Source organism: Myotis daubentonii, chromosome 8 (genome assembly GCF_963259705.1).
Source record: "Myotis daubentonii chromosome 8, mMyoDau2.1, whole genome shotgun sequence".
NCBI lineage: Eukaryota > Metazoa > Chordata > Mammalia > Chiroptera > Vespertilionidae > Myotis > Myotis daubentonii.
Genome location: NC_081847.1, coordinates 42,367,578 through 42,382,956, shown reverse-complemented (window position 1 = coordinate 42,382,956; position 15,379 = coordinate 42,367,578). Strand labels below are relative to the sequence as shown.

At 39.3% G+C, this 15,379-nt stretch overlaps 1 protein-coding gene across 3 annotated transcripts in view; it reads left to right on the top strand.

The window, feature by feature from the left end:
- The window catches only part of ATP8B1 (ATPase phospholipid transporting 8B1), a 113,875-nt gene that overhangs the window by 92,721 nt on the left and 5,775 nt on the right, over positions 1 to 15,379 (top strand). For all 3 annotated transcript variants that reach the window (XM_059706194.1, XM_059706192.1, XM_059706193.1), the window contains 8 exons: positions 1,839 to 2,003; positions 2,732 to 2,843; positions 3,842 to 3,917; positions 6,971 to 7,103; positions 7,758 to 8,046; positions 12,342 to 12,565; positions 13,815 to 13,898; positions 14,917 to 15,162. In XM_059706194.1, the coding sequence (XP_059562177.1) occupies positions 1,839 to 2,003; positions 2,732 to 2,843; positions 3,842 to 3,917; positions 6,971 to 7,103; positions 7,758 to 8,046; positions 12,342 to 12,565; positions 13,815 to 13,898; positions 14,917 to 15,162 (1,329 nt within the window). The remainder of the gene's footprint in view (positions 1 to 1,838; positions 2,004 to 2,731; positions 2,844 to 3,841; positions 3,918 to 6,970; positions 7,104 to 7,757; positions 8,047 to 12,341; positions 12,566 to 13,814; positions 13,899 to 14,916; positions 15,163 to 15,379) is intronic.

Genomic DNA, 15,379 nt, shown 5'->3' with positions numbered 1-15,379 from the left:
GCATGTTAACTGTTGATCCTTCCCTAGTCTTGGTGTGGTTGAGTGGAAAGAACACCAAAGTAGGAACATTTGGTGGCTCTCGTTCTGCCCCTGCTGCTGACTTCCTGGAAATGACCATGGACCATGCCCTTTCCCAATATTCAGGTCAGCAGGAACGGCAAGATTGGCCCACAGGAATGACTGGGCTCTCTTCCAGTGGCCTTGAACAAGCTGCACAACCACACTGAGCTGTAGTCTTAATGTCTGTGTGGATCCTAAGAACTCCACCAGCCTCCTCATATATACCGAAGGGAAGAAAGCATTCATGTGTGACAAAGCATGACAAAGCCATGTGTTGGATAACTGAGTTCTGATACCTTGGTTAGGGAATCAGTTTGGTTCTCATTCCTTCAAACTTGTTATCTAAGAGGACTATGAACTTAGTCCAGTGATAATGCAATTATTCAGAATGCTTCTGGAAATTTATCTTGTGGAATTGCCTACCAATCCTCATGTTTTTTTGATTCTATGTAAGGATGGCAATGAAGTATGGAGGATTTCCGTCAGACCTGGTGTTCCAATTCTTTCTCTTTACTTGTTTTATGTCCTTGGGGAAGGAAGGTGGTTGATGTCTCAGATGAATCATTAATTGTCGAGTGAAAGAGGAAGAAGATAATTCCTATCATGGAGGGTTGTTGCAAGGGAAAGTATCTTGCGCAGTTCCCAGCACTTAGGAAGTGCTTAATAAAGGGTAGTTTATTCCCTTTACTTTAAGGGTCTGGTCCAGTTTGAAAGCCACCCAGAGATCCTTCAGAAAGAAGCCTGATGAATATGTTGTTTACTAATTGGGGTCACATTTTAAGATTAGATACGCTGTTGCCCGGCTGGCATGGCTCAGTAGTTGAGTGTCGACATATGAACCAGGAGGTCACGGTTCGATTCCCGGTCAGGTCACATGCCCGGGTTGTGGGCTCAATCCCCGGTGGGGAACATGCAGGAGGCAACCAGTCAATGATTCTCTCTCATCATTGATGTTTCTATCTCTCTCTCCCTCTCCCTTCCTCTCTGAAATTAATAAAAATAAGGGGGGGGGGGAGATTAGATATGCTATGAAAGCAGTTACAGTGGGTAATTATTTATCATGAGGATATACATTTAATCAAACAAATGCAGAACCTTCCAAAGAACCTTAGAAAGCAGATATTTAGTTGGGTGAACCAGTTCTGTCATCTTGGCTAGACCCATGTTAGTGTGAAATAATGAAACATTTTTACTGCTCATATATAAACCATTTAAAATAGCTTAAATCTGCTCTCTATGATTACATTTTCAGACACTCCTTTTCATTAAAATGTTTCATGTCAGCTTTAACAGTGGCTCGTGTATTTCAGAATTGGTTTGAGGTAATAACACTTACTTGAGAGCGCATAGTTGATTGGGCTTGTAACACAGTTTGTGGGAACAGATTATAAAGTTGTCAGTCCTGTGTTTACAACATCATTAACACCCGCAAGGCATCTTTCTTTGGCTGTTATTTTCTTAGTCATGAAAAGAAAAAGGTTTTGTGTGTGTGTGTTTTTTTACTCTAGTGACTTTATTTAGAAGAAAGGTTTACATTTCCCTTTAATAATTTGGGAACTAGAAATAAATAACTAATTTAGGGTCCTATAGATACTTGGAAAAACAAAGTATTTGTTTAATCTCTTCTATAAAGTGTATTTGTCCAAATCCATTATTTTTTTCATGGTCTCTTTTTAAATTCTCTTATTGTATTATTTTAAGTAAGATTTCAAATTTGATCTTGTATTACACAAAGTTAACTATTCTTTGTGTGGATGGTTGTCTTCTAAATAAAACAGGTCTTTGCAAATGAGACTCTTAGAACCCTGTGCCTTTGCTACAAGGAAATTGAAGAAAACGAATTTGAAGAATGGAATAAAAAGTTCATGGCTGCCAGTGTGGCCTCAACCAACCGGGATGAAGCTCTGGATAAAGTGTATGAGGAGATTGAAAAAGACTTAATTGTGAGTTTTAACCTTAATAATTTTTCCCCTTGATATTCTAAACAAAATTGGAAATTTTAATCAAGTTTTGATTCCATTCTTGAAAGATAATTCTAACTTCAGCATTTGAAACTGGTACAATGAAATTAGGTCATTTGAGTGTTTTTTTCCTCAGCAAGCAAAATACAAGTTGCCATTATGAGAAACAGAAAGCATTAAAACAGGTTCTATTCTGATTATTATATCACTTATTAAAATTATGATTTTTACACAGTAACAAGCAAGACTATACTTAGTACATAGTGAGAATTACTGAAATAATTTCTATTTTGCAAACTCTTGAAACAAGAAAAAAATACCATTTGTAAATTAAATTTTCAGAGTTAAACACTGCCTGTACAGTTTAGATTAATGGAAAATGTCCAGCAAATAGTAATGACCTTTAGCAAGAATTGACTTATGTCTGTTTAAAGTAACATATACATAATGAAAGTGTGTTTTTATTGTCCTTGATTTTGTTCTTGCATTGTTGACTTGATCAATTACTTTAGGAAAAACTATTTTGGTTATTTTGGTTTGGGGTGTGAAACACAGCAACCCTCCCTGTTAATGCCAGCCATCCACTCCAGTAGAGAACCAACTAGGGTACATAATTAGCCCTTCTTCTCTTTGTAGGTTGGCAAATTGTTATTACAGAACATATTGCTTATTTGCTAATTCATTGTTGTTATTTTTAATGTTCATTGCAGCTATTGGGAGCTACAGCTATTGAAGACAAGCTACAGGACGGAGTCCCAGAAACCATTTCAAAACTTGCAAAAGCAGACATTAAGATCTGGGTGCTTACTGGAGACAAAAAGGGTAATTCATTGTGTAGGGAAGCATGTCTGTTTACTCGCAAATATTCAGAGTTCCTGTTTCCGTGCCCGAGATGACCTTCTCAGACTTTCCATCCTGCACAAACACTGGCCTTTCTTTGGGACATGAACACTTTCCCTAAGAAACCTTTCTCTGTTATCCCAGCCCACCCTGTGTCCTTCCCCATACTCCCTCATTTATTCCTTGTACTTGAGCTCCTGATTGAATCTTGCTGATTGTGGTCAGTCTTATCTCTCCAGCCAGACGTGGCTTGCTGTCCTGAGGGGCCGTCCTTCGTGTCCCTTCTGTCCGTCCCAGCACTGCCATTTGTTGGCATGGGTTAGAATAACAAACAGTGAACAACTATTATTTTCTTGCTTGTTTTATTGCTTGAAAATATAATTAAAATTTCATACACAAGGGAAGATTTTAAATTTAGAAATGAACAGAGTTGGTTGGGGTAGATACTTTAATCCCCAACATTCCACGGGAAACCAGATAATTTCTCTTGCTTTGATTTACAACAGCAGTGGGTCCCACACTCTGCTAGGCTCCGGGAAGCACAGTCCCAATCTTAAAAAAATACCAATGGATGGTAATACAAAAGGGGAAAAAGTCTTCAATAGGAGCCTTGTATGAATGAAGGTTGATGGAACTGGTTATCTCCACACCCCCAATAACAGAATGATTAAACCACATGAACCGAATGTGTTTAGGATTTCAGTGAACAATGATTGATTAAATAATCAGTTAATAAATGTATTTGATGCTATAGCACATTTTATTATTGAAAAGATTTCAAACCAGACTGAGTTACACTTACTTTATTACAGAAAGAGGGATTTTTTAAACTGTGATTTCTATACATTGTTATGGAAAAACAGCAGAGTTGATTGAATCTGCCTATTTTATTAATTGAAAAAAATCATTATTACTAGATAAAGTTGATTATTAAGTTCATCAGTAGGAATGACATCTGACTTCATTTTTTTCTGCTGTAGAAACTGCTGAAAATATAGGATTTGCCTGTGAACTTCTTACTGAAGAAACTACTATCTGCTATGGGGAAGATATAAAGTAAGTAACAAGCCTACAGGATGCGAATAATGTCTCGTTTTTATAAACACAAGACTGGGTGTAGACGACACAGATACGGAGATAGGAGCTAGATTGTCACTTCAGGCAGCTTCCTCTATTTACATGAAGCAAAAGAACAACAGGCAGCTCCGCATTACCACGGTTGTACCACAGGGCCTTATGTTGTAGGGAAGCTTGGGGCCTTTATTTGCCTTCCGGGGGCCATCGTTCCCCATTCCTTAGAAGTCCTCGGGACTTGTCTGCTGATACAAATTAACGTGAATTATATTCATGTATTGTCTTTTCTAGGAATTGTACCTTTCCGAGGGAAAATAGAAGAAAGCCCCCACAATCCTGCCTGGAGGGAAATTTTGGTGGTTGGTTACATCTGTAGTCTTGTCTAGTTGGGCAGGCCTGATAGTTCAGAGTTGAAGTATCTCATTGGCCCTAAATAAGAGTGCAGCGGACCTGGAAGTGTATAAGGAAAAAGCCCTGACTTGTTATGAAGCTACACATGTGCTGTACACAGTCACCAGGATGTGTTTGCCTCTGGCTTGAGAGTTAGCTCCTTTTATTCCTCAAGACTTTTCCTTACGATGCCTCAAGGCCAATTAACTAAGCTCTTAACATACAGCCTGGTCTGTTAAGATGGTGAGGGAGTTGATGGTTGTCATTAGTCTTCCTTCTAATGATGATGATAGAGTTTCTGAGTTCTTTCCGTGTATTAGGCACACTGCTAAATTAGACAAACAAAACCGGTAGCCTTATAATCTTAAGTAGATCAGTTCTGTTTGAATAGAGGTATATAAATCATGCCTCTTTGTGCTGTTAGGTCTTGAAAAATAGCAATGGACAAATAAATACTAATGTGTCGACTTAAGTAGTTTCTTGGTTTCAAGTAATCTGACTAAATTACTATATGGTTTTGTTTATTTCTTATAGATAGGAGACAATATATTTCTGTTCTCTTTTTTAAAAGTGTTGAAAGTTGGGCTCTGAGCTAAATTAGAAGATAAAGTGAATGCAAGTAGCAGATTTTATGACCATGTTCTTAGCTCAGTTTACCTTTACAGAAATGAATCATCTTTCTAGAATCTAGATCAGGGGTGAGCAAACTTTTTGACTCGAGGGCCACAATGGGTTCTTAAACTGGACCGGAGGGCCGGAACAAAAGCATGGATGGAGTGTTTGTGTGAACTAATATAAATTCAAAATAAACATCATTACATAAAAGGGTACGGTCTTTTTTTTTTTTTTAGTTTTATTCATTTCAAACGGGCCGGATCCGGCCCACGGGCTGTAGTTTGCCCACGGCTGATCTAGATGCACCATCCTATAGAATAGTTTGAATGGGTAACTTCATATTTTTCTCTTCCAGCCTTTTAGGGATCACTCCTTATTTCAACTTGAAAATAAAAATCAAATTAATGTGGAAAATGGATAGATAACTAATCCCCTAGTGCAGTGGTTCTCAGTGGGAGGCAAGTTTGCCTTCCATGGAACATCTGGCAATGTCTGGAGTCAGGTTAGCACAATGGGGTGCTCGAAACATCCTACCGTCCAATGAATAGCCACATTCAATGAAGAATGATCTGGCCTGAGACTGCAATAGTGTCGAGGCTGAGAAAGCTGTTCTTGAAGGTGAAAAGTAATGGCTCAGTGTGTGTAATGAGGAAAGCCCGGGGCTGAGAGTTAGGAGACCCGAGTCTTCATTCCTGTTTTCCCATCAACCTGCTGCAGGCAAATCATATCATCTCTGCCAGGCTTCATTTTCTTATTTGTAACATGAAGAGATTGGATAAGATAATTACAGTCTCTTCCACTCCCAAATCCTGTGCTCATTTTGCTATCACATGAATGTGCTATATGTGGTCTTCTCAATCATGTGTTGATAGAAAGCACTGAGCATTTCTCTAAACCAGACTTTATGTGGAAATCAGTTTCTTTCTGCCGAACAGCCCTCATTCATAATACAGTAGGTTTCACCCCAGTATTATAATTCAGATTAAGATTGTCTTCCTTCTGTGTTTTTGTGAATATATTTTCAATTGTATCTTTCCTGTGCTGTTTTTGGCAAATAATGAAGCACCAAGAACATGGTGCCCCCATAGTGGAGGAATTAAAACTTAGGTTGTATATCACTCATTAAAAAATGGGCAAAGGACTTGAATAGACATTTCTCCAAAGAGGATATAAAAATGGCCAACAAGCATATGAAATATGTTCAACATCACTAATCATGAGGGAAATACAAATTAAAAGTACAATAAAATATCACTTCATACCATTAGGATAGCTATTATATATATTGAGTGTGGGCAAGGATATGGAGCAATTGGGACTCTTTGTTCACTGCTGGTAGGAATGTAAAATGGTGCAGTCACTATGGAAATGGTAGGATGGTTCCTCAAAAACATTAAAAATGAAGTTACCATGATCCAGCAATCCCACCTCTGGGTATTATCCCAAAGAACTAAAAGCAGGGACTCAAAGAGAATATTTGCACACCTATACTTATAGCAGCACTATTTGCAATTGCCAAGAGCAGACGCAAGCCAAATGTCCATCAATGTATGAATGGATACACAAAATGTTGTTCACCCTTAAAAAAGAAAGGAAATTCTGACAAATGCTACAACATAAATGAACCTTGAGGACATTATGCTAAGTGAAATAAGCCAGTCACAAAATGAGAAATACTGTATGGTTTCATTTATATGAGTTATCTAGAGTGGTCAAATTTATAGAAACAGAAAGTAGAGTGGTAAGTAGCAGGGGTTGGGAGAAGGAGGATTGGGGAGTTGTTTAATGGGTACAGAGTTTCAGTTTTGAGAGATGAAAAATTCTGGATATTGGTTCTACAACAATGTGAATATACTTAACACTATTGAACTGTACACTTCGAAATAGTTAATGATAAATTTTATGTTATATTTTTTTACCAAAATGTTAAAAAGAGATTATATTAGTATGCCAAAATTATCTCACACTGAAGGGCCTGTTTCCAGCCTTGTACTTTAAACACTTTAAACACTTAAATTTCTTTCCCCCAGTGCTCTTCTTAACACAAGAATAGAAAACCAGAGGAATAAAGGTGGAGTATATGCAAAATTTGTACCCCAGGTGCAGGAACCGTTTTTTCCACCCGGCGGAAATCGTGCCTTAATAATCACTGGCTCTTGGTTGGTACGTATATCATTAGGGTGTCTGTGCCTTTGGCTCAAACTAAAGCAGTTCATTATGGACCAATTTTAGGTGCTTTGCCATATTAACTACCAACCCAAAAATCTTTTAGCCAATAAATGAAAATGCAGTTTCCCAAGTTTGAAACTTAATGTTCTATGGTACATGAAAGGAATTACAGCAAACTGGTAATAGTGGTTATACCTGATTTATCAATCAATGGTTATGGTTATTTTAAATTTTCTTCTTTGTACATTTTTCTATTTCCTAATTGTTTATAGTAGATTTTTAATAAATAGAACAATGTAATCAATGATATAAGCCAAGAATTATCCTTTCCCATCATCAAAACCTTGGGAAATGGGACTCTTTTTTTTTTTTTTTTTTTTGGTAAGAATAGTTTATTGATTTTTAGAGAGAGTGGGAGAGAGAGAAACATCCATGTGAGAGAGAACCATCAATTGGCTACTTCCTGCATGCCCCTTAACAGGGACCAAGCCTGCAACCCAGGCATGTACCCTGACCGGAATCAAATCGGCAACCTTTTGGTGCATGGGATAATGCCCAACCAACTGAGCTACCTGGCCAGGGCAGGAAATGGGACTCTTGATATAAAAACTAAAATGGTAGTAATTCTTTCCCTTTGTGATTTCACAGAATGAAATTCTTCTAGAGAAAAAGACCAAAACAAGTAAGATTCTGAAGCTGAAGTTCCCAAGGACAGAAGAAGAAAGACGAATGCGGACGCAAAGCAAAAGGAGGCTGGAAGCAAAAAAAGAACAGAGGCAGAAGAACTTTGTTGACCTGGCCTGCGAGTGCAGTGCGGTTATCTGCTGCCGGGTCACCCCCAAGCAGAAGGCCATGGTGGTGGACCTGGTGAAGAGGTACAAGAAAGCCATCACGTTGGCGATTGGAGACGGAGCCAATGATGTAAACATGATCAAAAGTGAGTCTTACACAGACAGCCAACGCAACCCGAATTACTAAATTGATGGCAGGAACAGCTTTGAGGGTAGTTTTTTCCAAGCTTATTGCTCAGGCTTTCCTAAAGCAGATATTTAATAAAGGTGCCCTACCAGGATGGCTACACCTGTGACCCTGCCCTCAGGTAGTTTACAGCCCATCGAGTAGGAGAGAGCAGGCATGACAGTGCTCCTTGCAGAATGCCAAATAGAAGACAAGTTCCATATGGGTGAATATATCCTTGTTTCCTTTTATGTGTTTGGATTTTTTTTCCTCTCCTTCAACTTCTCCCATGTTTCTTTGGGGCTTATTAAAAGTCCTGCTATTTAGTCAGTTTTGTTAAAAATTTTGCTAAGCTTGGTATACATTGTTGAACTCTTTCTGGTATTTGTTTTGAGATTATTCTCCCTCCCTTAAGCTTTCTTCTTGCCTTTGATAAATCTGTTAGAACTTCACATTGGGAGACCTGCAGTGAGCTCAGAGTAACACATTTGGCATTGAAGCAAAGCTCCAAAATGGTCTCACTGGCTTCTTGACCTCCCTGAAATACTGCCAAGGGTCCTCCTGCTGTTGAGGACCCTAGGTTCCCACAAATTAAAGGATTCATACAGAGAAACACAGTTGTGTGCGTATTAGAGGATGTGGAACCAAACCTCATCAACATGTCTGAATCCTGGTCCTTTTTCCCCTCCCTATATTACTTCAGGGTGATCTTGTAATGAAAATACCCAAACTAGGGAGACTTGAATATTTCTCATCCTACTGCCAACATGCTCATCTAAAAACAAGAAAATTATCTCTGGTGTCACCTCCAGCTTTGTGATGTTATTAGGATGAGCAATTATATGACTACACTAGAGGCCCGATGCACAAAATTCATGCAAGAGTAGGCCTTCCTTCCCCCAGCTGCCGGCACCAGCTTCCCTCTGGCACCCGGGACCTGGGCTTTCCTCCAGCCGCTGGCAGGCACCCGGGACCCAGGCTTCCCTTGCAGCCCCAGCTTCATCCAGAAAGACGTCCAGTCTAATTAGCATATTACATTTTTATTATTACAGATGTGTATATGCACATCCTGCTGTGCTGGGTATCTTAATGCATTATGTATAACTAGATTTTATATTCACCCTGTGTTGTGACTCATGAATCTGTCTTTCTTTTCTTAGAGTCTCTTCTCCTCCTTGACATATACTAAGGGTATTCCGACTTTATCTTCTTCGACAGGAGTCAGCTGTATGATGTACGTCTTCTTGCTTTTTTATTATGTGTCTCTCACCACTACCAGTTTAAGTCCTCTGTACTGTGTTTTGCATGTGCTTGTGCTACCATGCAAATGGCATTTCTTGCTCTGAATTAGATCTATTTCCTCTGCACCTAGCTCTTTCTCTTCCATTATATATCAGTAACTCAACTAGCTGTGCCAAAAAGAGCAAGAAACTCAAACATGATTTGTATTCAGTTATACTGCAGACTCCTAGATGTTTGGAGAGGCGGGAAGGGTTACCTTACAGATTTACCCTCTGGTTTGTGATTTAGACTTGAAAATGTTTTGTTCCTCTGAGTTCACCAACTGATAGCAAAGGGATCACAGAAGTCAACATAGATCTTATAGAGACTTGTTTTTCCTAAGTTGTCTTACCAATTTTATTAAGCTGTTCTATGGCAGGTGCTCTTATATATAACCTATGGAGCATCCATTTACTTCCTTGGAAGTCAGTAGCTTTATCCAAGTATTTTTAGTGCCTTTTTGTACTTTGCAGAAAACTAATTTCTTTCAACTGCATCGAGAACAATATACAGTGGTGAGGGGGATATTTGTTGTTTATAAAAAAAAAAAAAAGTAGAGTGAAATTTAAGTGTCAGAAAAAATCTGACCATTGGCTAACAGGTTTCATGTTTAGCAGTAAGTGCAGTAGAAGCAGAGGAAATTGCAACCCACCATGTTTCTTCCCCTAGCAAGGATCCTAGGACTCTCATATGCTGCCCTCTCCTCTTGTGCCTAAAGATGTCTACTGACTGGTGGGTGGTTTTCTTGGTCTAAGACCCTGAGAATGAACAAGCTTGAGGAAATGATCTGTTTGTTAAGGAATTATGGAGTCTTTTGAAGAGGCATTTAAAACCATATTTGGAACTTCAGAAAAATCTATATTTAGATTTTAGGGGGAAAGTCAGTGTGGCCTTATGAAGTGCATCTGTTCAGTTGCCTTGAATCACCCTGTGAATCATTTCACACACTGTCCTTGGTCTGCTCAGAAGATAAAGTTTGGCAGGCATTTCTCGGCCTCAGCTCCAGCATAATCTCAACATTTCCCTCTGTGGCTTGTTCAGGAAAGAAAGCCGTGGTTGGATAGGAAAGAGTAGTTGGTAATCATGATCAGTCAAGTGAACTATTTGCATGCGTTGAAAGAGGTCATATATATTGAATGAGATGCAATTTATTCTATTTTTTAGAATTGCATAATATTGTTGAAAACCTTGGTTTGCACAAATGACTCCATTTTGAATTTGTCAGACCTTGTGTTCTGCAAATGGGGAAGGATTTTTTGGAGCTTCTTTTAGTTGGAAACCCTGCTGGGTTGGCAGTCACTTCTCAGAGTCTGAGTAATAGGTTGTGTTCTCCAAACACATGTTCTCTTGAATGATCTCACTGTCTGTCTCTCCTCTCATGACTTCTGAGACCTAGAAAACATGTGTAATTCTCTACATTGAATACACAATTTAAAGACTATTGGAACGATGGATAAAATTGTGACTCATTTTTTATCTATTCCGTAAACCTTCCCCACTACATTAAAAAAAAAAAAAAGTGTCTTAAGGTAATGATAGGCTATAAATAAGTTTTTGAAAGTTTAATAGTAACTTAGTTAAAACTCTTTTGATTACTTGTGTTGGGGAATAACTAACACTAGCTTAAGACAAAAGAAATTTATTTTTATTTTTTTAAAATATATTTTATTGGTTTTCTACAGAGAGGAAGGGAGAGGGACAGAGAGCCAGAAACATCAATGAGAGAAACATCGATCAGCTGCCTCCTGCACACTCCTCACCGGGGATGTGCCCACAACCAAGGCACATGCCCCTGACCGGAATCAAACCCGGGACCCTTGAGTCCGCAGGCTGACGCTCTGTCCACTGAGCCAAACCGGACAGGGCAAGAAGTTTATTTTAAAAGATACAAAGATGTCTCATGCTGCCCAAGAAGGCCAGGCCTCAGAAGGTGTTGGAGCCAGGACCCAAGGCTTCACCAGGAACCCCATCTCTGTCTGTCTCTCCCTCTCTCTAAATGACATTTCTCTGCCTTCAGAACCCCTCAGAAATATATCCATCCCACACCTCAAGAATTTACATGTTAAAGTTTTAAACACAAACACATCCTAATCCTCATTCCAAATGCCCAGAGACTGATGGGCCCAGCTTGGGTTTTCTGTCAGCCAGGGTGCAGGACAGGAAGCAGACACCTTGAGGTCCTTTAAGCAGAAAGTGATTAATACAGGGGCCGGAGTACTCAAAAAAGCTCTGGATGGACTGAAAAAGCTGGTTTTAGGCTGCGTGTCTAACATCTAGTATTCCTCATTAGAGGAGATTCTACTGTGAGGCTCCTCTGCAGAGCTTTTCAAATAAGAAGCCTCTGCAGCTTTCAATGAACCTAAGAGGTCTCTGATTGTCCAAACCTCTTTCAGTCAACATCTGACAGCCGGAGAATGGACACGAACTCTGTTGTAGAAATGCCAAAATAGGAAGGTGATGCTGGGCTTTGATTCACTTCTTCCATCTATCAAGGGGGTCAAAACAGTGGAACTTAATTCACAAAGAACCTAGCGGTAAGGGAGTCTGGGCAATGTAGGGTTTTTATTGGCATTCCCATCTTCAATTAGAACAGGATGGAATGAAGGTTGAGAATCAATTCATAGTATCCACCTCAGATTATGTGTCTGCCCATGGCTGACTCAGCTGTGGCTGGGGAGTCAGAGACACATTAGGGCTCACCCTTTGGGTGAGAAGGATGGTTTATGAGCTGGGCAGATAATCTGACTGGAATTCTGCATTCACCTGAGATCCTTTCACAAATGTTCATGAAGGCCCAACCATGTGCACTATTTGATAACTACTACCTCTGACTTTGAAATTAGTTCAGAAGGTGGAGTGGAGGCTAGAGAGCAAGAATTTTCATATTATTCCATGAATGTCAGCTTTTTGTTTTGCCATGGAAACATTATCACCTCAACGTTTTGCCTTCAAATAGGTTTATGACTAACAGTATCTTCTCCCTCTGCCCCATAGCTGCTCACATTGGTGTTGGAATAAGTGGACAAGAAGGCATGCAAGCTGTCATGTCCAGTGACTATTCCTTTGCTCAGTTCAGATACCTGCAGAGACTGCTACTGGTGCATGGCCGGTGGTCTTACATCAGGATGTGCAAGTTCCTACGATACTTCTTTTATAAAAACTTTGCATTTACTTTGGTTCATTTCTGGTACTCCTTCTTCAACGGGTACTCTGCACAGGTAATATCATTATTATTTATATGATTGGCAGTTTTTGGTATTCTGTCTCTTAATAGCTGAGGCACAGATTAAGATATGGATTACTTTTCTAAAGTGTTTCTGGTACTTTAACAATGTCTTATTTTGCCTTTAAAGGGGCAGAATTTGTTCCTGGTCTGTTGGCTTTTTTCTGTCAGTCAGGTTGCAGGACAGGAAAGAGACCCTTTGAGGTCCTTTAAGCAGGAAGTGATTAATACAGGGGACAGGGGCGATGCCTTCACCCTAAATGTTTTTCTAAGTTACCTTGCCATTAAAGAACAGTGATAACAATTTGTTCAACTTTGCAAGTATAAAATTATATCATGACCAAGGCTAAAGGCATTATGCAAATTTTAGATGACCATAGATCTGTCTTCATTTGTTTGGAGTTTTAGTTTTTGCTGTAACAGGAATGGTGGGCATATGTAATATGTCAAAATAGTGATACAGCAGTTAACACATTAAGTGCCCAGTCAGTCACTGATGACTGACACTATACTTTCCGTCCGGAAGACAAAACAGGCTAGGCGCTTAACGTGTTAAATATCATTAGTGAAAAATGAACCTAAGCCAGTGTCTCTGGTTGTCCAAACCTCTTGGATGCTATGTCACAGACAAATGGTTATCAGAACAGCCTCAGGAACCCGGGCCAGGAGCGACCTTGAACAGGGCTGGAGCCTTCTTCCTGTTTCCATGCAGGACTGTATATTCAACTGCTGGTGCTGAGTAAACCCGTTTCCTCTGTCCCACCCTGAGGATGGGTGTGTGCACAGCCCTACTTATCCCTTTCAGAAGCATAGTTCTTATATTCAGCCGAATTCTGTTTTAGAAAGTGTTTGAATGGCAATACTGGACTTGCAAGACAAGAGTAAAGAAGATTTGTATGGTATTTATGTGCTTTTGAACGGGTTTTATGTATTCTCATTCATTAAGGGACATAAAAAGAATTCAAACACTGACTTGGTTTCCAACTTTATTAAAATAGAATAGACTCCTTTCCCAAAATTTGTTGGGGTACATCCCCCCACTTATTTAGGGGGTAGTTTCTGTGGAATGGTTTTTTATTCTGCCCATTACATAGAAACAGACTTATGCCATCTGCAGGTGTAGATGTAAGGCAGAAGTCCCACTCAACCTGGGAATATCCCTGCTTTGACAGAACAGATGAATGCATGTTGACTAGGCTGCCAGTGTTTCCTGGTTGGTAACACACTCTGTAATCTCCTCCCAGACTGCATATGAAGACTGGTTCATCACCCTCTACAACGTGCTGTACTCCAGCCTGCCCGTGCTCCTCATGGGGCTGCTCGACCAGGTAGGGGCCTCATGCTGACAGGGACACTGTACGCCTCTTAAAGAAGGTCAATGCAAATATTTTTTTAAATATATTTTTATTGATTTCAGAGAGGAAGGGTGGGGGAGAAAGAGAGAGAGAGAGATAGAAACATCAATGATGAGAGAGAATCAAAGCAAATATTTTGGTGCATTCTTTTGGTTTTCACTTGGTTCTGAGTAAACCCTATTATAGTTCTGGTGTCCAGCAACAAGAGTTACTGCTGTGCTTCTTGCTGAGTGGTAAGAAAAGAGAAGTTTTGTACCTGGGTTGAATCACTGACTGGAGTTGATAATCTTCCTTTGGACACTAAGACTTTCTTGATAAGACACTTGCCAGTATACTAGTAGTATATCTCTATAATAACCTATTCATTTTAAAATAAATTATTTTAAAGCTTTCTAAATCTTATGTGTTTAATTCCCAGATTACTACATTGTACATTTTATCCAGTAGTAATTCTTAGAGAAAGTACTTTAGTGAATAAAAAGAATTGGGAATGAGCTCATCAACTTTTATTTGAAAATACTTTTCCAAGTAATTAGAAACAATATATTCTCTGAGGAGGTAAAAATAGCCTCCCTACATTTTTTGACATTACTGATTTGTTTTCTTTCCATAAATAGCAAATTAATATACTTCCTTAGACTAATGTAATGATGTTGATCTCTGTACAGTGAAACTATTCATGACTTATCTTGTTTAGTTTTTGCCTTCATAAAACCTAAGTTGGTTAGAGTATTGTCCCCATATGCCAAGGTTATGGGTGGATCTCCAGTCACAGGGCACATACAAGAAGCAACCAATGAATGCATAGATTAGTGAAACAAATCCATGTTTCTTTTTCTCTCCCCCCCCCCCTCTCTAATTCAATTAAATAAATAAATAAATAAATAAATAAATAAATAAATACCTTGTGACATGTAGGCATGTAAGTTTTCTCTGAGCTCTTTGATTCTTGATGGACAGTACACAACTCTTCTTGTATTTCCCCCTTAAGGATGTGAGTGACAAACTGAGTCTCCGTTTCCCTGGATTATATGTAGTGGGACAAAGAGATTTATTATTCAACTATAAGAGATTCTTCGTAAGCTTATTGCATGGGGTTTTAACATCGATGATCCTCTTCTTCATACCTCTGGGAGCTTATCTACAAACCGTGGGACAGGATGGAGAGGCACCTTCCGATTACCAATCTTTTGCTGTCACAATTGCCTCCGCTCTCGTGATAACAGTCAATTTCCAGGTATGTGGTTTTAGTCTCCTGTTTTCAGTATCTGTTGGTACCTGTGTTTCTACAGACCAGTGTGCACGTCCAGCTAGCTCCCACTCTCCCTCCAACTGAGCCTCTGCCATTTTACACAATATGAGTGCTGTTTTCACTCCTGATAACCAAACACATTTCCTACTTCTTGCTTGAGCCAAGGATAGTTTAATTGGTCAGTATTCCAGTCAAATCATGC